At 41.2% G+C, this 27,721-nt stretch overlaps 1 protein-coding gene across 10 annotated transcripts in view; it reads right to left on the reverse strand.

Annotated features, from left to right (window-relative positions):
• Nucleotides 1-27,721, reverse strand: part of LOC138755825 (intermembrane lipid transfer protein VPS13B-like) — a 1,263,706-nt gene that overhangs the window by 430,368 nt on the left and 805,617 nt on the right. For 9 of the 10 annotated variants that reach the window (XR_011352575.1, XM_069922506.1, XM_069922508.1 and 6 more), the window contains one exon: nucleotides 3,703-3,906. Coding sequence is in view for 9 of the 10 variants with exons in the window: in XM_069922506.1 (XP_069778607.1) it covers nucleotides 3,703-3,906 (204 nt within the window). In the remaining variant the exon portion in view is untranslated. Of the gene's footprint in view, nucleotides 1-2,253; nucleotides 3,617-3,702; nucleotides 3,907-27,721 lie in introns of those variants that run through there. The other variant, XM_069922511.1, reaches the window with a different exon arrangement.

A 27,721-nucleotide genomic window follows, 5' to 3' on the forward strand; every position in this document is an offset into this window, starting at 1 on the left:
AAGGAATAATTTGTGTCCAACGAGCAACAAATCTCTGTCTGAAAACCGACAAGAACCTTCCTGAGTGGTAACCACTTACCTTTCAAGCACCAAAGCCTGGTGTAATTCATAAATGTTAAATTCTGTGTACAGTATAAGAATAGCCTGCAACCAGTGAACATAGAGAAGTGAGATTGGATTGTGAATTAAAGAATTTTCTGAACTTACACGCACATTACATACACGTGCACTTAGAATTCGAAGGGGGTTAAGTTGTTAATAGTAATAAGTTAAAGTTTGATCCCGTTTTCATGTTTAAAGATAATTAAAAGCACATTTTGTTGAAGTAACCATTTGTCTTGGTGAATTTCTATTGCTGCTGGGTTTGGGGTCTTCTGGGCTCGTAACAACCTGCAGTAGGGAGGATTATGTGAAGGGATTGTCCACTGAGTCAGAATGGCTGGAAGACAGAAATAGGAAGGGAATAGTCTATAGATCCTCACATGGAGGAGCAGAAAAATTGGGAGATTATTGAATGGCACATTAATAGAAGGGTTATTGTTATGGGAGACTTCAACTTCATCCCCTCAAAATTGTTCAGCAATTCTAAGATCTGGGAGTTTACACCCTACTGGGTAATAGGATCATGGATTTCCACCTCCAGACTGCAATCAGTGAAGATTGTTAAGAACTTCTTCCCCACAATCTCTGTCAGTACCGGAACACTACAAGGCTGTGTTCTTAGCCCCCTGCTCTACTCACTTTACACTTATGACTGTGTAGCTCGGTATGACAGTAACACCATCTAAAAAAATTCCGATGATACCACAGTAGTGTCTGCATAAAGGAAGGGGATGAATTGGCATACAGGATGGAAATTGAAAACTTGGCTGAATAGTGCACCAACAACCTTGCACACAATGTCACCAAAACTAAGGAGCTAATTGTTGACTTCTGGAAAGGAAGCCCAGAGTTATACAATCCAGTGATCATTGGGGGATCAGAGATAGAGGATGGAGAGGGTAAGCACATTTAGGCTCATGGAAGTCACTATCTCGGAGGATCTTTCCTGGTCCCAACACCTCAATCGCATCGTGAAGAAATCACGCCAGCGCCTTTACTTCCTCAGGAGTTTGTGGAGTTACAGAGGCCAAAGGACCCCCAAAAACCAGCATCACTAGATTTGCACCACAACACAGGGTTACTTCAACAAAAGTAGTTTTAAATTATAATTGAACAAGAAAACAGAATTAAACTCTAATTTATTACTTAACTTAATTACTTAACCTACCTAACTACTTAATCTCCCCTCTAATACTAAGTGCGGGTGTGTGTAATGTAAATTAAAATTAGAAAAGTTCTTTGGTTCACAGACTAATCTCACTGGTTCCAGGCAATTCTTGTACTGTGCACAGAAGTTAGCATGAACAAAGTTCACCAATTTGGCAAATGGTTACAACTCAGGAGGGTTCTTGCTGGTTTTCAGAGAGAGATTCCTTTTCCAGGACATCCGCAACTAATTCCTTCTCAATCAGTCTTGCTGACGAAACTTGCCCCCTTCAGGGTTCTCCAGATGATCCTCTTTCTTTCAGGTCACCTTTCAGGCCAATCTCCTCCTTTGACCAGACAGCCTTCCAAAGTTTGCCAGCTTGTCCTTCTGGAACTGATTTCTGTGTCTCTCCTCTCTGTTTCACTCCCTCCCTCTCTGAGACAAAAACTCTTCTCCTCTGCCTGCAAAGATCACATACTCTCCCAGGCAAGCTGCTGTCAATACTTTGTTCCCTCCTGCAAAAAGCATTCTGCATAAGTCCTGCAAATATTCTGTGTTTTACAATGTGTGTGTGCAAGCTGCTCTAACAATTCCTCCCAAACCACCTCTAAATACTCTGTCACAATGTGACATCAGAAAACCTGGAAAATCTCTACAGTCGTGTGGTGAAAAGTGTGATGATTGGCTGCATCATGGTCTGGTATGGGAACATCAATACCCCTGAGCATAAAGCCCTCCAAAAGGTAGTGGATACAGCCCAGGACATAACAGGCAAAACTCTCTCCGCCATTGAGTACATCGACAGGGAACGCTGCCGTTGGAGGATCCTCACCACCCAGCACATGCTCTCTTCTCACTGCTGGCATCAGGAAAGAGGTATAGCTGTCACAAGACTCACACCACCAGGTTCAGCAACAATTGCTATCCGTCTACCATCAGACTCCTCAACAACAAACTCAATCAGAGACTAATTTAAGGACTCTTACTTGTGCACTTTATTGGTTTTCTTTGCTCTCCTTTTATTGCACAGTTTGTTTATATTTGTTATTTGTTTAAAGTTATTTACATGTTCATGCTGTGTGCAGTTTATTTTTTGGACCCTTGGTTTGGACACGGAAATGGATAGAACACATTCTGACTTCAGGTCAGTAACTTAAGGAGTGCTGCAGGGATCTGTTCTGGGACCCTGCTCTTTGTGATTTTTATAAATGACCTTGACAAAGAAGTAGAGGAATGGGCCAGTAAATTTGCAGATGACACAAAAGGTTGAAGTTGTTGTGAATAGTGTAACAGTTTGTCGTCGGTGGCCACAGGATATAGTTGGAACTGGGCAGAAAAATAGCAGATGGAGTTCATTCCGGATAAGTTCGAGTGATGCAGTTTGGAAGGTCAAACTTGAAGGCGGAGTACATAGTCAAAATGGCAGGATTCTTAACAGTGTAAAGGAACAGAGAGACCTTGGGGTCCAAATCCATAGGTCTCTCAAGGTTGCCACACAGGTTGTCAGGGTAGTTAAAGCTTATGGTAGTCTGTCCTTTGTTATTTGGGGGATTGAGTTCAAGAGCTGTGAGGTAATGTTGCAGCTCTAGAAAACTCCGGTTAGACCTCACTTGGAATATTGTGTTCATTTCTGGCCACCTCATTATAGGAAGGATGTGGAAGCTATGGAGAAGGTGCAGAGGGAACACAGGAAGTACTTTTGTCTTTGGAGTGAAGAAGAATAGAGGTCTACAAGAGTATGAGAGATGTAGAATGGACGGGCAGTACCTTTTCTCAGGGTTGAGAGTAGCAAACACCAGAGGATCTGCATACAAAGTGAGGGAAGGAGAGTTTAGGGGAGACATCAGGGGTGTTTTTCTACACAGAGTAGTGGGTGCCTGGAATTCATTTTCAGAGGTGGTGATGGTGGCTGGTACAATAGGGCCATTTAGTCAGGCACATGGATGAAAGAAAAATCAAGGGTCATAAGGTAGAGAAGGTTTTATTTTTTATATCGGTGAGCACCTCTTTGTGGGCCAAAGAGTTTGTACTGTGTTCAAAACTTTTAAGACTAAATTAGATAATGAAAATATGAAACAATCAAATTTAACAGTATGCAGAACATTAATAAATATAGCAATTATTCCTGGATTGTTTAGATGAAAACCACACACAGCTTCAAAACTAAGTCATAAACTTTCCATTCACTTTAAGTCTGTATGAAAAATAACCACAACACAGTCCTGCAAATTACCACAGCCATTTATATGGGTCAAGGAATTTGACAACATTAGGTAGTTTTGCCAAACGGCATTTCTTTAAAAATCGTGCTAGTTTTTCTTGGTCTTCACATTTTAATGAATGAATTAATGGCATTGTGCATCACAGCTGAAACACACAAATGAGAAAGGGAAAAATAAATACAAATTTGACAGAAACAATGACATTCTCTTGCTGGTGGGGATTCCACTCACCTCTGTAGTGGTGCCAATATCGGCAGAAGGACTACAAGTGCTAGCATCAGGTGGCGCTGTACCGACACTACTTCTGACGGGTGACCCTGGCATTGGTCCCAAAGAAGACTCTGGATGCATGAAGGACTGCCGCAAAATACCTTTCTTCTGTATTTTCTCCCATGCCTTATTCATACTGTGTGCCAGTTCATATAGTAGTTGCACCTATTGAAAGGTAGAGGAGCAAACAATTGGTTTTAGAAATATGTCCAGACATTGACGACAATCATTCTGCAACTCCTTTTTGGCAAATTAATCTTAAAAACTACTTTGATCCATTGCAATTTAGCGAATCAGAATCAGAATTTATTGTCATGAACAAGTCATGATAAATTTGTTTTTTTACACCAGCGTCACAGTGAAAACGTTCAAATAAAATACTTTTACCAAAAAAAATACACGAAAAGTAAGGCAGTGTCTTTGATTATTGATTATTCAGGAATCTGATGGCAGCTGGGAAGAAGCTGTCCTTGTGTTGTTGAGAGCTTATCTTCAGACTCCTGTACCTTTCCCCAATGGCAGCAGAGAGAAGAGGGCATGGCCTGGGTGGTGGAGATCTTTGAGGATAGAGGATAGTTTTTTTAAGACACTGCCTCGTGTCGATGTCCTCGGTGGAGTGAAGGCTGGTGCCTGTGATGTCGTTGGCTGAGTTAACAACCCTCTGGAGTTTTTTCTTGTCTTTAGATTCGGTGCCTCCATACCAGACAGTGATGCAACCAGCCAGAATGCTATCCACTGTATACCTGTAGAAGTTTTCGAGGGTCTTCGGTGACATACCTCCTCAAACACCTCACAAAGTATAGCCCCTAGCGAGCCTTCTTCATGATTGCATTGGCATGGTGGCTCCAAGAGATATTGACACCCAAGAATTTGGTTCTTGAGACTTTCCACAACTGAGCCCTTGATGAGGACTAGTTTGTGTTCCCCTGACTTCCTCCTGAAGTCCACAATTATCTCCTTGGTTTTGCTAATGTTGAGCACAAGATTGTTGCTGATATAATTATAATTATGGCTCAGAAGGTCACTTAGTCCCCAAAGGCAAACAAAAAGTCTCCAAATATTGGAAAACTGGGGCTCTGGCTTTTATTCAGGCTTCTACTTTTATTCTTGTTGGTTCTGATGAAGGGTTTTTGGACTGAAATGTTGACTTGTCCACTGCCTTTCATGGATGCCACCTGAGTTTCTCTAGCATTTTGTCCAATGATGCCTGGTCAGCTGGGGCATTCTGGTTTGTGTCATTCATGGGGATTATATGGAACATGCAGCACAGAATCAAGCCGTCGGTTCAACAAGTTCATGCCAACTCCACTCAAGTTTACTCTCATCTTTTCTCATCTAAATCGATCATTGTCACCCCCTACCCCTTTCCTTCGCCCGCGCGTGGCCCACCTGCAAACATGCAGACAAGAGGGACTGCAATCTGGAGCAAAAAGCAATAGCATCAGTGGGAGAAAAAGAATGGTTGACCTGAAAGGGCAGCATTGTTAACGCAGCAATTAGCACAACACTGCCACAGCACCAGTGAAAGGGGTTGAAATCTGGCACTGCCTGTAAGGAGTTTGTACGTTCTCCCCACGTCTTTGTGGGTCTCCTCCCAGGCTCCTGTTTCCTCCCATTGTTCAAAATGTACCAGGGCTTGTATGTTAATTGGGTAGCACGGGCCTGTGGGCCAAAAGGGTTCGTTATAATGCTGTATGTCTAAATTTAAAATTGAAATATAAACCATTCTTTTTCTCTGAGTGATGCTGCTTGCTTCACTGTGTTTCATGAGCAGATTGTTTTTTTGCTCCAGATTTCAGCACCCAACTTTGCATCACAACATTCCCTGGAGGAATGGGTTGCATTTTCTCATGCTCTTCAGGTCAAGCTGTTTATCTGAATTATTTTGTTTCTTTTCAGGGTGACTCTTTTAGATCAATAGACTCTGGATATACTTTTCCTTACAAACTGAAACATTCTCCCAGCACCCAATCCATCAAAACATTCAGTGTGGCTGTGGCTGAAACGCTACAACAGTGACCTGGGTTCGAAACTGGCACTGTCTGTAGGGAGTTTGTACACTCTACCCATGTCTGTGTGGGTCTTCCCCAGGTGCTCCGGTTTCCTCTGATGTTCCCAAGACATAAAGGTTTGGTAGGTTAATTGGGTGTATTTGGGTGATGCAGGCTCCTAGGTCAGAAGGGCCTGTTACCATTTCATATCTCTCTAAAAAATATAAATTAAACCCCTTTGTCATTATGAAGACCTCTATTTTGATCACTCCTCAACCTTCTTTCCAGAAGAGAAAAAGGACACAGTCTACTCATTCTCTCCTGATATGTACATCCTCGTATTTTCCAGACCATGCTTGTAAACCTTCTCTGCACCCTTCCCAGTATGTCCATAACACTTCTGTAATACAAATACCCATAGTGTGTACTGTACTCCTAGGTCAGGCTGACCAGAGGCACTGTAGGTCCAGCATATCTTCGCAATTTTCAATTCAATCCATCTGGAAATAAACAGTGCTTGCTTTGTTGGTTTTTTTTTCCCCCCAAGGCCTCTCTAACTCTGGATGCAAATTTGGGATAAAAACAGTAGGTCTGACTGCAAACGTGAAAATGGAAACACTTGCAAGGAGCCATCCCGGGGTTAGGACTGTGTCATGACGCATCGAGTGATGGTGGACCTGCCCTAAATCCTGATCAATGTATTATGATCTTGTATTTGAACAAAATTATAACATAATTAAGCCTTGTGTACAGCACAGTATGAGCCCTTTAGCTCCTATATAAGGGACTGTGGGAGAGTGTGAGCAATAAATAGTAATAGCGGACAATTTTTAAATAGGGTGGGATAGTTGGTAGCGCAATTGTGTACAATTTATAGATACCGTGGGAAGGGGCAGTGGCTGACCTGCCCTCCCAGAATGCCATGCAGCAGATAAAGGGCTGTATGCCCGCCTGCATTCTGGGAGGTCAGGTCCGCCATTGCTTTTTATATCCCCCCCCCCTCCCCCCACGGTCTTTGTAAGTAGTGTGCTGTGGTACTGCCAATTTTCCTACGCTGTTTAAAAATTGTCCACTATTGAATGCTACTTATTTCCTCCCTTCCTCCATGGCAAAGTTTATACTTTCATACATGGAGGTGAGGGGGATGGAGGGTTATTGGCAGTGAGCGGGAGGTTTGAACTAGTGGAGTTGTTCTAGTGAACCGGTGCGGACTCGAAAGGCCGACATGGCCTGTTTCTGCTCCGTAAATGGTTCTATGGTAACATTTCAGACCTTTCATCAGAAGTTATAAAACAAGCACGTTTTAAGTTGCAATAAATGGCAGAGGTGACGAGAACAAAGGGAATAACCACAACGGTGGGCAGATGAAGAAAAAAAATAGATAACACTAGGTTTCTTTTGCCTGAGCTAAATTAGTGAAATCTTATTAATGGAAACTAATACATGTACAAATAGGGAGAATAGATAGGAGAAAACGAATATAACAAGATTGACTTTGCCTCAGCAAAATTGGTGAAGACTTGTTTCAACATCTCCCGGGCCTGACATGATATTTCCTGGAAAATTGCAGGGGAGCTGGCAGAAATATTTTTAAAAGTCCTTCGCCACGGGTGAGGAGCCAGAGGATTGAAGGGTAGCTCATGTTGTTCAGTAATTTAAAAAAGGCTCCAAAAAAATCAACCAGGAAATTACAGGCTGGTGAACTTAACGTCAGTAATAGCTAAATTGTTGGAGGGCGTTCTAAGAGATTGGATTTACAAGTATTTGGATGGCCAAGGGCTGATTAAGGACAGTCAGCAGGGCTTTGTGTGTGGTAGGTCGTGTTTAACAAATCTTTGTTTTTTAAGGAAGTTACCAACAAAGTAGATGAAGGAAAGGCTGTGGACTTTAGTAAGGCCTTTGACAGAGTCCAACATGGAAGGTCAGTTCAGAAGGTTCGAACACTAGGTATCCATGGAGAGGTTGCGAACTGGATTCAAAATTGGCTGAATGGGAGAAGATGGAGAGTGGTGGTGGATGATTGCTTCTCAGACGGGAGGCCTGTGACTAGTGGTGTGCCTCAGGGATTGGCGTTGGGACCATTGTTGTTTGTTGTCTATATATCAATGATCTGGATGATAATGTGGGAAACTGGATCAGCAAGTTTGCAGATGACACTAAGAATGGAGGCGTTGTGGACAGCGAGAAAGGATTTCAAAGCTTGCAGAAGGATCTGCATCAACTGGAAAAATGGGCCAGAAAATGCCAGATGAAATTTAATGTAGACAGATATGAGATGTTGCATTTTGGAAGGACAAACCAAGGTAGGACATACACAGTAAATGGTAGGGCACTTAGGAGTGCAGAGGAGCAAAGGGATCTGGGAATACAGATACATAATTCCCTGAAACTGGCGTCACAGATAGATAGGGTAGTAAAGAAAGCTTTTAGCATCTTGGCCTTCATAAATCAAAGTGTTAAATACAGGAGTTAGGATGTTATGGTGAGGTTGTATAAGACATTGGCGAGGCCAAATTTGGAGTATTGAGTGCAGTTCTGGTCACCAAACTACTGGAAGGATATCAGTAAGATTGAAAGAGTGCAGAGATTTACAACAATATTGCTGGGTCTTCAGGAGTTGAGTTACAGGGAAAGATTAAACAGGTTAGGACTTTATTCCTTGGAGCATAGAAGAATGAGGGGAGATTTGATAGAGGTTTACAAAATTATGAGGGGTGTTGACAGAGTAAATGTGAGTAAGCTTTTTCCACTTAGATTAGAGTGAAGGGGAAAGATTTAGGGGGAACTTCTTCACTCAGAGAGTGTTGAGAGTGTGGAATGAGCTGCCATATGATGTGGTAAATGCAGGCTCACTCTTAAGAATAAATTGGATAGATACATGGATGGAAGAGGTCTAAAGGGATATGGAATGGGTGCAGGTCAGTGGGACTAGTAGAATGATGCTTTGGCACAGACTAGAAGGGCCAAATGGCCTGTTTTCTGCTCTGTAGTGTTCTATGATTCTAAGGCAACTAATATAGGAGGGATATAGAGGGGGAAAATTAGTGGTAGAGATATGATCACAGTTGATTCAGGTAATCTGAAATACAAGAGAACATTGGAAAAGACCAGAGGATCAGGATGTTTTTGATATTGTCTTATCAAGTCTTACCGCATATCCATGCCAAGCAACATATCCTCCTGCTTCAGTCTCATTTGCCTGCAACAGGCTCACACCCCTCCATCCATGGACAGATTAAGTGTTTCTCAGAGGAAGCTAATATATCTGTTTCCACTACTTAGTCTGAAAGCTCATTTCATATGCTCACCACCCTCTGAGTGGAGAAATGTCCCTTCACCTCCTCACCTTATAGTTGCGCCTTCTTGTCTTAAATTTTCCTACTCCAGGAAACAGACAACTACTCCTTATCTTTGCTCTTCCCAATGTTATAGAACTTGATAAGATTTCCTTTAAATGTCCGACACTCTAAGGAATGCAGGCCAAGCTTTTCCATTCTCTCACAATAACTCAACTCCTCTAATCCTGGCAATAACAAAAGACTTATTCTGTACCCTTTCCCACTTTATAATATATTTGCTGCAGGGAGGTGACCAAAACTGCACACAATATTGCAAGTGTGGCCTCACCAGCATCTTGTGACATTCCAACACTTTCATTCAATGCCAAAATGATGAAGGTAAGCATCCCAAATGTTCTTGTTTCTTCTCCATCTATTTGTTCTGTTTTCTTTACAAAGCTACGTTCCTGCTCCCCTAGATTCCTCTGCTCCACAATACTCTTTCAGCCACTGCCATTAACAGAGTAAGTTCTGCCCTGGTTCCATTTACTCAAACGCAGCATCTCACACTTCTCTGAGTTGAAATACATCTGCCATTTTTTTTAGCCTAAGTCCCCGTCGAATTAATTCCTGTGGTGAACCCAGGTACTCTTATTTGCTGTCCACCATCGCAAATATATTTGTCTTCAGCAAAATTACTCACCTTGCCACAGACAATCATTTATGTATGTGACAGAAAGCAAGGGTTTTAATACTGAATCCATTGAGTCATCGAGCAAAGAAACAGGCCATTCGGCCCATCGTTCATATGTTAATCTACAACCACCTATCTATATTAATCCCATCTTCCACCATTTTCCAGTGGCCTTCAATGTTCATTGAGAAACTTGGTAAATGCTGACAGTAATTTTTTAATCCCTCCACAAAACTCTTCTCTCTTGGTAAAAAAAAAATGATCCCTCCCAGGTCCCCTCCAAATTTCTTGCCCTTTATGCTAAATCTATGACTTCTTGTTTTACTCACCTCTGATAAGGGGAATAGTACAAGGTCTGAACCATCTACACCCTTCATAATTTTAATTTTCCCAATTCTTTTCCCCTCTTAACCGCCTGTGCTCCATGGAAAATAGACGAGCCTCTGTTCCTGTAACTTGTAGCAGTTCTCCTCAGTAATGCCAAGTTGCCCAATTTAGTCCAAGAGTTGTACAGCAGAGAAACGAGCCCTTATGCCTACTGCCGATCTAAACCAATCCCACTTTCCGTATCCCTCTGTGCCTTAATCAATCGAATACCTGTCCAGATGCCTCTTACATATTGTTACTGTTCCTGTCTCCACTAGTTCAACTCAACTCATTCCAGATATCAGCTAGTGGGGGCGTGCGGCGGCCAGGTTGGCGTACCAGTTAGCTCAATGTCTTTATAGCGCCACGGATCGGGACTGGGATTTGAATCCCGCGTTGTCTGCAAGAAGCTTGTACGTTCTCCCCACATCTGCGTGGGCTTTCCGCAGGGGCTCTGGTTTCCTCCCACCATTTGAAATACACCGGGGGTGTCTGTTAATTGGGCAGCATGGACTTGTGGGCCAAAATGGCCCGTTACTGTGATAATATCTAAAAATCTAAAATTTAATCTAATTTAAAATGTTTAATTTTTTATAAGTTACTACTTTTAGACATTTACTCTTCAGATCTCCTTTGCACCTCTCCCTCTCAACTTAAACCCCTGTCTTTTAGTTTTAGACATTCCTACCTTGAAAAACAGATTGGCTATCAACCTTATCTACATTTTAAATACCTGAATCATGTCACTTTTCAGCATTCCAAGAAAGTCAGACTCAGTCCATTCAATCTCTCTTTATAACTGAGATATAACAGGGGAGCATGGTCAGTATAGCAGTTAGTGCAAAGCTATGACAGCGCCAACAACCTGTGTTCGAATCCGGCTTTGTATGTACGTTCTCCCTGTGACCTGATGAGTTTTCCCTGCATGCTCTGGTTACTTCTCACCATCCAAAAACATACAGGGTTGGGAGGTTAATTGGATGTAATTGGGCAGCATGGGTTTCAAAGGCCAGAATAGGCTTCTACTATATTGTTTTTAATATTTAAATGTTTTAAATTTATACTCAAGTCCTCTAATCCTGGTTGAATCCTGATATTTTTTTAGCTTGATCACCTTTCCTGTAGTTTAGTAGAACTACACACAATTCTCCAAGTATGACCTAACCAATGTGATGCATGCACAACCATACTTTTTTTTAATCCAATTCACTGATTGAAGAGTCGAATGGATATTCTGCTGCCATCTTTTCAGGCAGCAAATTTGACACCAGACCTACCTGCTCAATGAAGAAGGGTTTTCCTCATATGACCAACTTAAATCCATGGCCTTTAGTTTTTAAATTTTCACCAAATGAGAACACCTTTTCTTTTTGTATCCTCTGGATCTTCACTAATATTAAAAAGTCTCTCAAATTTCTCAGTTCTTCGGGGAACAATCCCAGATTCTCTAGCCTATCCACATTGCTGGAACCATTTCAACACATCTTCCCCACACCCACTCTTGAATTTTCAAAGGGATTGTTATCCACAAAGTTAATGGTTTCTCTCCCTCAGATTCTGAAGCAAACATGGAAAAGTGTCATAACTTACAACAAAGTCTGTCTTCATATTTTGATTTTAACAGCTGGAGTGTCTGATTGTTTTTAGTTGGTGATAAAACCGAGTGCAGAAAGTTAATGGTCTATACTTTCAAATATTAATGATTGTTCACTATCATTCTTTGCTACGTCAGCAGACTCTGCACTTGTGCAATTAAAGCCACAAATCCAGAAGTTGCTGTCAAGTGATTCTCTCCCCGTTCCTCAGCAAAGAGTGCGGTTTGATCGATCTTCTCTATTGTAGCCTTCAGATGTCTGTATTTATTCTCGTTGTAAACAATCTTCAAAAAGTATGCTTTGTTGCATATGGTGCAATTTAGGCTCTAATAGATGACAAAACTATAATTACTGCTTCGAGAATTCTCTGAGCTGGTAAAATATTTTTTATGAATGTAGAAGTTGTTTCCTGAGAATCGTTGTTCAAATATTAAATTTCACACGCTCCTTAAGGTAAATTAAGATGTGGTCCACTTCTTACTTTCCCTTGAAGAGCATGTGAAATTTTAGCTGTCATGCTTTTGTTGCAATGTATTTTGTTGCAGAGTATTTGAAGGATTGTGGTTTTTGCATACTGATTTGCAGTTCAAATTCCTTTGCTTGGAAAGTTTGTCTTTCCCATCATTACATCGTTGCAAAACGACTTCACCAATAGCAACCGCAAGCATTGCCATTTGTACTACAAAATCCAAGCCACTAAATTTGCATTTACAAAGTACCATGATGTCATCCCGAGGTGGTTTGCAGACTCTGAAGTTCTACAGAAGAAATACACAATGAAGACTTAGCTATCAATAAAAATATAAAGTTTTTACTATGTTTCAAGACCATTATGTTGTTACAGAGATAATTTAGAATCATGTCAAGTTTATTATCATATGATTGTGTCGTTGGGGGAGGGAGGGAGACTTTGATGATCCTCTCTTATGCAAACCCTTTTCAGACAATGATCCCAGTAGATCATATCGTTGGCGGAGAGAGGGAGACTCTGGTCATCCTCTCATCCATTCTTATGATCCTGTGGATTGACCTCTGATCCATTTCTCTGCAGCAACTGTATCACACTGTGATGCAGCTGGCCAGGGTGCTCTTGATAGATATAATTCTTGGTGTACAAATCGATGGGGGGGGGGAGGGAACTCCCTCCCAAATTCGGACAAAACAGTGGAGATTCGGGCAAAGCAAGATGAAAAAATAATCAGACAGAGAAAGCAAAAAGATGAACAAATTAACAATAATGGCAGCCCCGCTCCACCATGTCCCGACCCTGGGCATCTTCCCGCCTGGGACGCTGCGCATCTCGCCTCCAACCCAGGGTCCGGACACCCATGGCCTCCTCCAGGAAGCGGCTAGTTGCTGGGGCAATGGTGCTCAGTGTTCAGGCCCTGTGATGGCAGCATGCATATGCCGGGGCTGACTGTCACGTGACAGCCTGGGTGCAGGACTGCTGTTGATTAGATGGAATGACTTGATGTGAACTTCCCGCATCTCTGCATAAGTATGTCAGAAGGTCTGTGCAGCGTCACCGAGCATCATTCCCATAGCAACAGGCCTTCCCCCACCCCGCACGATGAAGTGGCCTGGGCTTGGGGATGGATATGAGCCTCGGACAAAGTGGGGTCGGAGCAGTTGGGGGCAGCCCTCTTGTGCCTGGTTTCGACGCTGGCAGCTGGTTTACAGAGGCGACAGCAGCCTGTGTCCGGCCCTGGAGGTGAGATGCGAGGCAGTGTGTGCAAATCAATCCCTGTGCCCAGGAATGCCCATTGTTGGTCAACTTAGCTCCGACACTTCTCCATAAAGTACATGATCTAGTCCAACTCTCGACCACTCATCCACATTTATATTACTTAGTGTTGGAAGTTCATGGCACATAAGGAAAGGAATCCTTGATTCTCTAAATAAACTGCGCTGGAAGAACACACAGCTGGGCACCATACTAAACACTTTAATTTAACAATAAAATCTGGTGTTTTTGAAAATGCACAGCCTCTTGGGAGATCAAGACTGTAAAATTTGCCTCTCATGTGGACAACACAGATGCAGTATACAATGTTGTCTCCCCAGTTCTAAGAGTTGGTAAAATTCTGCAAGAGGAATTTTTAAACATTCTTTTGCTCTGCCAGTCCATTTGGACTCTCTGTCCATTGTGTCTTTCTATTTCACTTCTTAGAACTCATCCCCTCAGTTCTCCTGTCTTCCATGAACACTTTCTAAGCTTTTACAGCTAATCATTGCCTCTTCAAAGTGAGGTATCACGTCAATGTCATAAGACATGGGAGCAGAAATAGGCTATTATCATTCAAACATGAGCTGATCCATTTTTCCACTCAGCCTTCTCTCCATAACCTTTGATGCCCTGGCTAATCAAGAACCCATCAACCATATATGTACTCTGATAATAAATCTGAACATTGAATCTCGATATTAATTTGTTAATATTTCTACAGCCACAAGGCAGAGGAAAAGTGATATAGATGTTAGTTCCTGTTTACTGAAGCTGCCGTCTCTCTGATTAATTTTGAAAGACCGTTGAAAACTCAATTTAACGAACTTATGCATAAACATAATGCACGATGATGCTCGTCTAAATGTGGTCAGAAGTTTGGGATACAGTTTCCATGTGGTACTCTGGAAATTGTGGACATTTAAAAAAAAGAGTAAAACACAAAAATCTGCAGAAAACCTTGAATGAAGTAAAAATACAATGCTAAAGAAACTCAGTAGGTCAAACAGTGTATTTTATATAGCAAAGATAAAGATACATAGCCAACATTTTGGGCTTCATCAAGGTACGAGCTAAATGTAGGCAGAGAATAGTCTCACCAGTAAAATGAAATAATAGTTATGTATTCAAATGAACAATATTAATTATATTCTGAAAATAACTCTCTCAAATCGCAACTGCCATAACAATCTGTTGACAATTAAGACGATTCATATCCAAACCACTTCAAAATAAAAATCTTGACGAAATTATAGCTTCACAGAAGCTCACACAATTTTTAATTTTTTTTCCACAAACTTACTGCCTCAAACACTATTCTAATTATTGCCCTTGAAATATAAAATTGCTTGATACCATGTTGTTTCACCACCTTCATGCCAGATTGGATCATTTCCCCCTTATAAACATGCCCTCACTGTTGCCTTCCTTTGAAAGGTGAAGATAAGAAGACAGAAAACAAAAAGGATCGAAAGCAAAATGCAAAAATATGTCATTTTGACAATTAACTGCAACTCCTCCATTTCATGCACATCCGCTTGCACTCTGCCTCCACCCAGGGAGTACAAAAAGGGAGCTCTCTTGGTCCTCACCTTTCACGCCATTCAACAGAGCATTACACTTAAGCCAGCTTCGCATGATCCCACCACGAGCTACATCTATCCTCCTCGACCTTTCTCCACTTAGCAGAAGGATCGGTCTCTTATGACCCCTCCGGTCCACTCTTCTCTCCCTCCCCATTCTTCCATCTCTTGAGGAACTTACTGTTGCAACTGCAGGTGTAAAACTTGTCTTTACGTCTCCCCCACCAGGGCTATAAACAGACTTTCCACATGAAGCAGAGTTTCGCATACATGTCGTCCAACCTAGTCTACTGTGTTCGGTGCAATAGATATGGCCTCCTCTACATTGGGGAGGCCATACATAGAACTGCTTCACCAAGCACCTGTGCTCTGTCTGTAGGTCCAATCTGGAACCCCTAGTGCCAGACACTTTTATTACTATTCCCACACAGATATGCCAGGGTGAGACAAACTATAAAATTGAGCAACAACATGTGATGTGCCTCAGGAGATTTGGTATATCATCAAAGACTCTTGTAAACTTCTACAGGTGTACTGTGGATAGAATTCTAACTGGTTGCATCACTGCCTGGTTTGATGGCATCAACTCTCAAGGCAAGAATAAGCTCCAGAGGGTTGATAACTCAGCCTGTGACATCACAGGCAGCAGACTTCACTCCATTGAGGATATCTGCATGAGGCGATAATTAAAAAAGCAGCCTCTATCCTCAAAAACCCCACGACCAAGGCCATGCCCTCTTCTCTCTGTTACAGTCGGGGAAAAGGTACAGGAGCCTAAAGACGAGCACTCAATGGCACAAGGTCAGCTTCTTCCTCGCTGCCATCAGATTCCTGAATAATCAATGAACCAAAGTCTCTGCCTTACTTTTCAAGCACTGATATTGTTATATTATTATTTTATTTTATTTTTTTATAGTAATGTCATAAGATGGTTATAATCTGAACGTTTGCACTGAGACGCTGCTGCAAAACACCAAATTTCATGACTTGTTCATGACAATAAATCCTGATTTTGATATTCCTCCTGGAGAGCCTTAAATCTGAACTTTAAATTTTGAAACCCAACCACTTGGTAACTCTCACTTTGATCTGGTTCCACTGTTTCAATCTGTTTATTATGATCTTTAAAAGCCTTTGAACGTCAGTTAAGAATCAACCATATTAGCGGATCTGGAGTTAAATATGAGACAGATCAAGAAAGAATGCCCATTTTTTTCTCAACATGGAACAAGTGAACCCAATGCATTTTTAAAGCAGTTCACAAAATAGAGGTCTTCAAGATTCTGAGAGGCATAGATAGGGTAGACGGCCAGGGCCATTTTCCCAAGGCAGAAATAGCAAACACGAGAGGACATGTGTACAAAGAGCAGGAAGTGAAGTTTAGTGAGACATCAGGAGTACATTTTTCACACAGAGAGTTATGGGTGCCTGAAATATTTGCCTCGGATGGTGGTGGTAGGGGCATTTAAGAGATTCCCAGACAGGCACATGGATGGAAGAAAAATAGAGAGTTATGAGGGAGAAAGGGTTTAGATTTTTTTTTGGTAGGAATATATAGGTCGGCACAACATGGAGGGCCAAAAGTTAAATAGTTTCATGGTCATCATTACAGATCAAGTCAAGTCAAGTTTATTGTCATCTGATTGCACAGGTTCAACCCGAAGAAACAGCAAAACACGAACAAATTTGGCTTGTGACAAACCCGGGCAATGGAACTCAATATGAAAATCTTGAAAGGTTAGTGTGAGCAGTCATTTGGATGTTCGGCATTCTCACTGACTGTGGGAAGAAGCTGTTTCTCAGCTTGGTGGCACTGGCTCTGATACTCTTCCCTGACAGGAGCAGCTGAAAGATGCTGTGTGGGATGGAAAGTGTCCTCAATGATTTTGCACGCCCTCTTCAGCCAATTATCCAGGTAGATCATATTGATGGGGCGGGGAGAGGAGGGAGACTCTAGTGATCCTCTCTGCTGCTCTTATAGTCCTGTGACAGAACTGTGTTATTATTAATCTTTAGTTATAAAATACTGGTATATATTTTTAGGAAAGTTATTTTGTGTGTTTGGGCACAGGGACACACAGATACACAATTACACTCAGAGAAGCTATTTTTAGTCACAAAGTCTGGTAAGCAACCCCAATAAAACTAGAAGTGTTTGTTCATTGAAATATCTAGGACAATGGAGTTGTTCAAGGACAACATCTGATTAAACAAAAGGCTCTTTGCTTGTTTACCTATTGTGGTGAAATTCTGTATTCCTGATTACCTGGTTCTGCCCCATTCTGTGACTGTACCTGTGGCCCCTGCCTCTTTTGACTTTGGATAAAGCCTCTAACGCCTTGACCCTTCCCCAGAAAGCCCGGGTCACAGCAAAGGATGAGGTTCTTGTCCATTGTGAATAAAAGCCTGCAGATCAGGTACTCAGTCTCAGCCCCTTGAGTTATTTACTGTGCATTACCTATGTTGTTAGAATCAAAATTTAGATGACAGTTGTGTATATATATATATATATATATATATATATGCACAGCCATTCTGCTGGCTGGTCAGCCAACAATTTGGAGCATATCCATTTAAACTTTTGGAAGAGATAAAATCGAATGCTTTTAGCACATAGATATGAGGTAACTTTGAAATAAACTTCAAAGACAGTAATGATGTCATGTCACATAATTAAAGACAATTTCAGATAAGATATTACTGAAAACAGATAGATTTTGAGACCAGAAGAAGTTGCTTGGCCATCCTGTAAGTCACACAGGATTGAAGATACAGTACCCAGATAGGTCCTGTTAGGTGTTATTCCTGGTCAAAGGAAGTGGCTTTTGAAAGAGAATGACCACATGCAACTGTTTCTTTAAGAGAGAGAGGCCAGTCCTGCTGTGTCCATTTCTAAATGGCACTTTGTGTAACCCTTGCCTGGATTTGTGAAATCACCATGCAGAGATTACAAGTACTGAAACCTCCAAGCAAGAGCGGGAAATCATTCGTATGAAGAAACAATTCTCTGAAACCTACTCCGCAATTGCTGTTAAGCAACAATTTAAAGAATCTAAGTTTCAAAACAAAACTGACTGAACTTTAAAATCATCTCTTTGGAATGAGCTTAAACTGCAATGGCTTTGGTTTTGCCCCACACACACACACATTTGTGCATTGTGGGGTTAAGTTAGATTTAAGTAAGAAGTGCTCTGTAATTAATATAGTTATTAATGAAAATTATTGTTTTGAAATTTGGTAAATTTCTATTGCTGCTGGTTGAGTTCGTAACAGCAGAAACTTACCACACTGTGATGCAGCTAGCCAGGATGCTCTCAATAGAGCTCATATAGAAAGTGGCTGGTAACCTTGCCCGTTTCAGTCTTCTCAGGAAATGCAGTTGGTTTTTGCCTTCCTGACAAATGAGATGCTGTGTGTCTATGATGTGTCATTGGTTAAGTGAACTCCAAGGAACTTGGTGACGTTAACTCTCTCCACCATAGAATTGTTGAAGTGTAGTGGAGGGTATTCGTTCTTGGTCCTCCTGAGGTCCACAATCATCTCTTTCATCTTGCCCGCATTCAGACTCAGGCAGTTTCTCTGGCAGATGTTATTTAATCCAGATTTATCAGATGACATTTTACCTCAAAATTCCAGATCCACATCAATAGGGTCATCATGGACAGGTCCTGTTCTGAGCTGTAAAACTCTATGATTGGACAGGTTTGGCCAAAGATCCTGTTCTGAGCTGTAAAACTCTATGATTGGACAGGTTTGGCCAAAGATCCTGATCTGAACTGTAAAACTCTATGATTGGACAGGTTTGGCCAAAGATTCTGATCTGAGATGTAAAACTCTATGATTGGACAGGTTTGGCCAAAGATTCTGATCTGAGATGTAAAACTCTATGATTGGACAGGTTTGGCCAAAGATTCTGATCTGAGATGTAAAACTCTATGATTGGACAGGTTTGGCCAAAGATTCTGATCTGAGATGTAAAACTCTACGATTGGACAGGTTTGGACAAAGATCCTGTTCTGAGCTGTAAAACTCTATGATTGGACAGGTTTGGCCAAAGATTCTGATCTGAGATGTAAAACTCTATGATTGGACAGGTTTGGACAAAGATCCTGTTCTAAGCTGTAAAACTCTATGATTGGACAGGTTTGGCCAAAGATCCTGTTCTAAGCTGTAAAACTCTATGATTGGGCAGGTTTGGCCAAAGATTCTGTTCTGAGATGTAAAACTCTAGGATTGGACAGGTTTGGCCAAAGATCCTGTTCTGAGCTGTAAAACTCTATGATTGGACAGGTTTGGCCAAAGATCCTGTTCTAAGCTGTAAAACTCTATGATTGGGCAGGTTTGGCCAAAGATTCTGTTCTGAGATGTAAAACTCTAGGATTGGACAGGTTTGGCCAAAGATCCTGTTCTGAGCTGTAAAACTCTATGATTGGACAGGTTTGGCCAAAGATCCTGATCTGAACTGTAAAACTCTATGATTGGACAGGTTTGGCCAAAGATCCTGTTCTGAGCTGTAAAACTCTATGATTGGACAGGTTTGGCAAAAGATCCTGATCTGAACTGTAAAACTCTATGATTGGACAGGTTTGGCCAAAGATCCTGATCTGAACTGTAAAACTCTATGATTGGACAGGTTTGGCCAAAGATTCTGATCTGAGATGTAAAACTCTATGATTGGACAGGTTTGGCCAAAGATCCTGATCTGAACTGTAAAACTCTATGGCTGGATGACTCTAAAATGCTGGTTCACGTTTCTGGGAAGAGAAATCATGCTAATGTTCACTGCCAATTATTATCCTTATCCTTCCAATGAACCCTTTTAATCTACTCTGAAATACTCCCAATATTTAGAAACCCACAGGCAAACAATGACAGGTATAGAAAGGTGCAGTGTTCTAGAGAAGAGAGACATATAGATATATCCTTCATTCTGTCATAAAACCAATAGTTCCAATTGCACTGCAAAGCAATGATAGTCACGCACTAGGTAAGAAGCTTGATAAGGAGGTGAGTATGCAAATAGAAAAAGGAATAATCAATTTGGAGAAATATTGGGAATGAATGGAGACAAAGAAAATATGTGGATCCACTGAGGGCAGATATGAACAATCTTTCAAGTAGAAGTTTTTATTAAGAAGTTAAGAGTGAGAGTAGCACAGGAGGCATATGTAAGATGCAGGGGATACTCCTATTGTGGCCAAAGTGATGGCAATTTATATTAAATGAGCACAGGGGATCAGTTTTCCCAGCAGTCCAAGAAGAAACATTGAGTCCAACTGAACATAAAGATAAACTGAAGGGAGCTTTGGGTTTAATACGAGATTTTAAAACTTGGTCATTGGGAAAATAACGGACTCTTGAGAAGTTCATCTCTGCGTCAAGAAAAGGCATGAACAAGATACAGAAGGACGTCATTAACTTCCAGGTACAGAGATATGAGCCATAAACCTCCAATGGTTTCTTAATTTGGAGGCTGTTAAGAAGAATTAATATGATATATATTAATATAGATGGTCAGCAAAGGGTATTGTTGGCCAGAGGACCTCATACTATGTCAAATGATGCGATTACTCAAAAATGTCCCACTGCACTGAATTCCATGTGTAATGCTTCTACTTTAGAAAGATATGAAAGAGAAACCAGGTAACCATTGGCTTGTCAGTTGTGGAGGAGTTATTTGAACCTATTAATAGGAATGGAGTAATTGAACACATGGATGACTTTAAATTGAGGGGGAGATGGAAAATAGACTAAGGGACAAAAGGCATAAGGAAAATAATGAGATATTTTTTTTCTTGACAGTTTTTGTATAATGCAAAGATGGATAGCAAAGCAATATAAATCAAAACCACCTTAAACAATCCTTTACTTATCACAGAGCACCTATGGCATAGGGAATATTTAAAGTGGGATGAGAACGGTTGAGAACCACTTGCGTAGATCCTATACTTGATAAATCCCCACAGACAGTGACAAAAACTAAGGCATCAAAAGCCACACTAGCATATATGAAGGTTTGAAACCTAATAGACACCTGGAACCGGTTAACCCCCCCAAGCTAGACATTATTCTTTTTACTCAAAACCCCATAATTCTTTCACCAGAATTGACTATTTCCTAATGTTGGCACAGATGGAATGAAGAATGGTTGGAATCGGAGTATTTAGCCAGATTATTATTGGACCATGCACCTTTGGCATAGACAATAATGATGCCGGAAAAACAGGCACCAATGTAAAGGTGGAGACCAAATTCTATGCTGTTGAAAAGAGAAGACTTCTGTACATTTATAAGGGAACAAATTAACATATTTTGTGAAACTAACCGCCCATCTACTAACATCAGTTTCCTGATATGGGACACTCTAAAAGCCTACCTGAGGCAGATAATATCATACACTAAAAATGTCAAGAAAAAATATGGCAGAAATTAATAATCTGAAAAAAGAAATTACGGCACTAGAGAAGGAATATCAAAAATCTGGCTCAAAGGATAAATACCAAATTTTCATAAATAAAAAGCGTAAATACAATAAAATACAAACATACAAAATGGAAAAAGACATCATGAGTCAAAGCAAAAATATTACAAATTGGGGGAAAGAATGCATAAAGTTTTGCCTTGGCATCTGAAGGCAGCGGAAACCTCGAGGACGATCAATGCAGTTCAACTGGAGTCAGATACAATATCCCACAATCCAAAAATAATTAGTGATACTTTTAAACAATTCTATACAGAATTATATAAATCAGAATCACCACAGAATCAATCAAAATTAGATGATTTTCTAAATGGAATTGTACTGCCAAGATTAAGCCAAGAGGACCAGATGAGGTTAGAAACGTCCCCTCACTAGGGAGGAAATTGAAAAAGATTTGGAACTGTGACAAGCTAATAAGTATCTGGGGGAGGATGGTTTCCCGCCTGAGTTCTACAAAAAAATTTAAAGTTTTGTTGATGCCACTCTTGATTGGTGTGGTCAATCAGGCAGTGGAGGCAAAGACTCTCCCGGAAACCTTTTCAATAGCAATAAATGTGATGTTACCCAAGAAGGATAACGATCCATTAAAACCTTACAGACCCATCTCACTATTAAATACAGATTATAAGATAATAGCCAAAGCACTGGTTGAGAGATTAGGCCAATATCTCCCAAAATTAATAAATTTGGACCAAGCAGCTTTTATAAAAAAGCAACATTCTGCTGACAACTTGGGAAGATTATTGAATATAATACATTTGACACAATCCAGAGAGATCCCAGAGTAGCAGTATCTCTGGATGCAGAAAAGGCCTTGGATAGATTGAATGGCCATATCTATTAAAAGTAATGGCAACATTTGGGCTGGGACAAACATATATTAATTGAGTAAAAACACTATATTCTAAACCACAAGCAAGGATCATAACAAATTGCCAAATTTTGTTGACATTCCCCTGAAGCAGGTCTAGCAGACAGGGCTGTCCACTGTCTCCAGAGCTGTTTGTATTATCTATTGAATTATTTACAGAATATATAAGGAGGGACCCACACATAAAGGGATTCAAGGTGGGTCAAGCTGAACATAAAATAAACCTTTTTGCAGATGGAACCAGCTGAATCATTGCCCAAACTGCAGGCCATCCTGGAAAAATGCGCCATAATCTCTAGATATAAGGAGAATTTTTAAAAAAAAGTAGGATTATACCCCTGACTAATTCAGACTGTAAAAGTTATAAACACTTTGGAAGAACATCCCAGATTTCCACTACCCTTAATATGGGAAGATTCCCTCCTGATTTCCCATCTTAACAGCCTGCCTGCCTCTCATTACTCCTTTTAAGAGGAAGTGACTTATTTACAGCAATTTTTACCATTTAGATGTGTGCTCAACCTTAGAAATTCAGGCCAAGTCGATGCTGTCAATTAAACTTCCAATAAGTTTGCGGTCAATATTGGGTCTCCTGTGCTGTGGCTCCCAGCAATGAAAGTCACAATATTTCATCAAAATTGACAAAGTGAGAGTACGACTATATTCAACAACTCCCTGCACTCACTGGAAGTTGCAGGGAACGTCAGAGAGAGTGCAGCTGATGGCAGGGGAAGGCTCTGGAGCTGCCAGATAATTTTATCAGAGACGCCTCACTGTCAACTGCCAACTCAGTCATCTTAGGTTGAGGAAAAGACGTGCTGATAGCCAAAACCAAAAGCGTACTTGTTTAGTTTCAAGGAACATTTGAATCCATTGATTTTTAACAGTTCTCAATCTGAGTGATTCCTAGGTTGATAAATTTATTCCACATGAGGGAGAGAATCAGTGTTTAGGAATAGGTATTAAAATACTTGTTTACCAGCAATATTCTGCAAATAAATATTGCATAAGTGAACGGTGCGGACTCGAAATGCCAACATGGCCTGTTTCCGCTCCGTAAATGGTTATATGGTTATCAGGGGAGCCGCTTCAAGTGGCAATCAGGTAATTTTAAATAACATTGGATAGAGATTTGGGAAACTTATACAAACACAACCATACCCCTATCCTTGAAAAGATTGAAGACAATTTAAACAGATGGAGAAACCTGCCCATCACATTGATAGACAGGGTAAACTGTATTAAAATGAAGGTGTTGCTGAGATATTTATTTCAATCCATTCCTACTTATCTACCATGAAATTTAAATATTAAATAGCTGCATTAAAACTTTCCTGTGGAACGGCAAAGTCTACAAGATCTCCATGGAGATTATAAATTGGGGAGGGGGGGGGGGGTTTGATTACCTGATTTTAGGAAATATTACTTGACAGCCCAGCATGGGGAAGGAAGTAGAAAAAGATTTCATTTACAAAACAAACACCAAATTAATAAATAAAAGAAATAACCCCATCCTAAAACATCTGGTTAAAATCCAGAAGGAAACTAATGATTGTATTGGTAAAGAGATTGTAATATCATCAAAATCACCCTTAACAGGCAATGAACTGATGCTTATAAATTTAGGTAACAAAATTCTGGATATTTTGCACTGAAAGGGGATATGAACTATTGAGGACTGCTATGAAAGTAGACAGCTCATGTCCTTTTAACAATTGAATAATTTGCCTAATGGAACCTTTCACTACTTTTTACAGTTAAGGTCCTTCTTCAGGGAAAAATGGGGCCCTACCATGACCCCACCTGAAGGGAATGAGGTGGAAGGGCTACTTTGACTGCGAAGCACTCCCAAATTTATATTCAGAATGTACTTTGTACTTCAAAATGAAAGCCCAAATCTGGGCCTGCAAAGATCGAGGGAGAGGTGGGAGTCAGACTTGGGAACAATGATCGATGAAGAGTGTTGGTCAGACTATTAACCTTGTCAAATTCGCTCGGGTCTTCTGCCTCAGAAAAATAAATGTGTTGAAAACCTCTAGAACTTGAGGTCCTGCCAAGGTAAGTAGCATTGCAATCTTCCATGTATCCGGTTGGCTATCGATTCCAATCACTTGCTGGTAAAGCATAAACCTTTGCTTAAACAGCATCCACTCATGGTCGACATTTCCAGTCCAATTTACAGTGGTAGGAGCTTTTAAACCCTCCATATTTTCTCTGCTGATATCGACTGTTACTCACTATGCACACCGTGGGGTTTTTTCTTTCACTCTGTGGCTAACTAATGAAATCAAGTGTAATATCAAATCCAAAGGGAGTAAGTATAGGATAGCAAAGCGGAGTGGGAAGTTAGAGGATTGGGAAACCTTCAAAGAGCATCAGAGGGTAACTAAGAAAGTCATAAGAGAGGGGAAAATTAAGTACGAGAGGAAATTAGCAAATAATATAATGGAGGATAGCAAAAGCTTTTTTAAATATGTGAAGAGGAAGAAATTGGTTCGATCCAAAATTGGTCCATTAAGAATGGAAAAGGGTGAAATTATTACCGGAAACAAGGAGATGGCTGAGGAATTTAACAAATACTTTGCAACTGTCTTCACCAGGGAGGATACAGGTTATGGTCAGTTAGGGGGTAATGGTCATGCGGTGTCAAGAGACTTGGGAAACTTTATTGGGGAAGTAGGGGATCTAATGGATATCCGGATCCAGAAACAGGAGGTTGTGAGTAAATTGTTGGGACTGAGGGCTGATAAATCCCCAGGGCCTGATGGGCTGCATCCCAGGGTGCTTAAAGAAGTTGCTATGGAAATTGTGGAAGCACTGGTCGACATTTTCCAAAGTTCCATAGATTCGGGGGAGGTCCCTGAGGATTGGAGAGTGGCTGATGTGGTGCCGATTTTTAAGAAGGGAGGGAGGGAGAAAACGGGAAATTATAGACCGGTCAGCCTGACGTCGGTGGTGGGGAAGATATTGGAGTCTATCATAAAAGGAGTAATAGCAGAACACTTAGGCAGAAATAATAGTATAAGGGCTAGTCGGCATGGATTCCTTAAGGGTAAGTCATGCTTGACTAACCTTCTGGAATTTTTCGAGGATGTGACAAAGAGGGTGGACTTGGGAGAGCCTGTGGATGTGGTGTATTTGGACTTCCAGAAGGCCTTTGATAAGGTACCGCACGGGAGACTAGTGGGCAAGATCAGGGAGCATGTTATTGGAGGTAAGGTGCTGACATGGATAGGAAATTAGTTAAGAAATAGGAAACAAAGGGTTGGAGTAAGTGGGTCTTTTTCAGGATGACAGGATGTGACAAGTGGAGTGCCGCAGGGATCGGTATTGGGTTCTCAGTTGTTTGTAATTTATGTAAATGATTTGGATGAGGGGATTATTAATAATTTGAGCAAATTTGCAGATGACACGAAACTGGGTGGCGGTGTGGGGTGTGAGGAGGATGTCAGGAAAATGCAGAGGGACTTGGACAGGTTGGGGGAGTGGGCTGCTGAATGGAAGATGACGTTCAATGTAAGCAAATGTGAGGTTATCCATTTTGGGGGCAATAATAGGAAAGCTGAGTATTATTTAAATGGAGACAAGCTAGGGAGTGAGGAGGAGCAAATGGATCTGGGAGTACTTGTTCACCGGTCACTGAAGACTAGCATGCAGGTTCAGAAAGCTGTGAAGAAGGCTAATAGCACGTTGGCTTTCATAAAGAGGGGATTGGAGTATAGGAACAGAGACGCCCTTCTGCAGTTATACAGGGCCCTGGTGAGACCCCACCTGGAGTATTGCGTCCAGTTCTGGTCTCCAATTTTGAGGAAGGATATACTAGCTATAGAGGGTGTGCAGCGCAGATTTACAAGGTTAGTTCCAGGGATGGTGGGGTTGACATATGCTGAAAGGCTAGAAAAACTGGACTTGTATCCGATGGAGTTTAGAAGGATGAGGGGGGACATCATTGAGGTGTACAAAATCATCAGGGGGATAGACAAGGTGAAGTCAGATTACTTGTTCCCTATGATGGGGGAGACGAGGACTAGAGGGCATAGTTTAAGAATACAGGGTAGGCCCTTTAGGACGGAGATGAGAAAACATTTTTTTACCCAGAGAAGTGTGAATCTGTGGAATGCTCTACCACAGAGGGTGGTAGAGGCAGATTCGCTGATTATGTTCAAAAGAGAGTTAGATAAGACTCTAGTGGGCAAAGGAGTTAAGGGTTATGGGGATAAGGCTGGAAAGGGGTACTGATGGTAGTGATCAGCCATGATCTGTATAATGGCGGTGCTGGCTCGACGGGCCGAAGGGCCTACTCCAGCTCCTATTGTCTATTGTCCTGTGCACGGCAGAACTTGACTGTTTCTTCCACTCCTGGTACCATGTGATGTTTCTTTTATTACAATAAAGAAACTTGGGTTCTTTTAAAAACAACTAATTTATTTACATCAGTGATCAATGCCAGACTAAGATTGGTACAATATAATTTCTCACACCAATTATATTTCTCATCACAAAAATTTTACATACTGGAAAATCAGATATTGGAAATATGCTTCAGGTGTGGGCTAGAAATTGGTACCATTATACACTCTCCATGGACCTGCACAAAAGTGAGACCCTTTTGGTCGGATTTATCTAATATATTAATTAACTAAGCAAGCAGCACTAAGATCAGAACACACATGTGCACACATCGTGGGAAGGCATCTATCGATGAAACAACATTCGCAAGATGCAATGTTCCCCAGATGCAACACACTGTCTCTGAATCCTCCTGGCGGTAGCACTCTATCACGACACTCTATCACTCCACCCACCACTCACTAAATAAAAAGGTGGGGGGAGGGAGTGGGAAAGAGTAAGATTTATTAACTGAAACTGCTATGATTGTAGTTAAAAACACCTCAGTAGGTCTTGCAGCTTCCCATGGGACGCTGTGAGACCTGCTGGATTCACCCAGCATTTACTGTGTGGTTTTGCTAAGAGATAAGAAGTATCTGTTAGCCTGAGCTCCTCCTCTTTCACCTTCCCTCCTCCTTTTTATTCTGGAGTCTGCCTGATTCTCATCCCAGGCCCAAACGGCCAACCCCTTCGATTTCCTATGAATGCTGTAAGACCTGCTGAGTTTCTCCAGAACATTTTCCACCTTTATTAACAAAGTTTATCCAACTCCCCTCCTCTGCCGCACCTCACCTGTGCAGCTTCTACTCCTACTCGCACGTTCTGACTGATCAATACACTGCATAACAATGATTAAACCACTGGCATATTCTCCAATGACATCACCAGGATTCCAGTGGTCAAATTTACATGGCCTGGTGCAGAAAATTGCAGCATAGAAGCATGACACAAAGGTAACCTAAATAACTCCACATCCACTATGGTGAAGGGGAAAACATGTTGAGCATAA

This window comes from Narcine bancroftii, chromosome 2 (assembly GCF_036971445.1).
Source record: "Narcine bancroftii isolate sNarBan1 chromosome 2, sNarBan1.hap1, whole genome shotgun sequence".
Classification (NCBI taxonomy): domain Eukaryota; kingdom Metazoa; phylum Chordata; class Chondrichthyes; order Torpediniformes; family Narcinidae; genus Narcine; species Narcine bancroftii.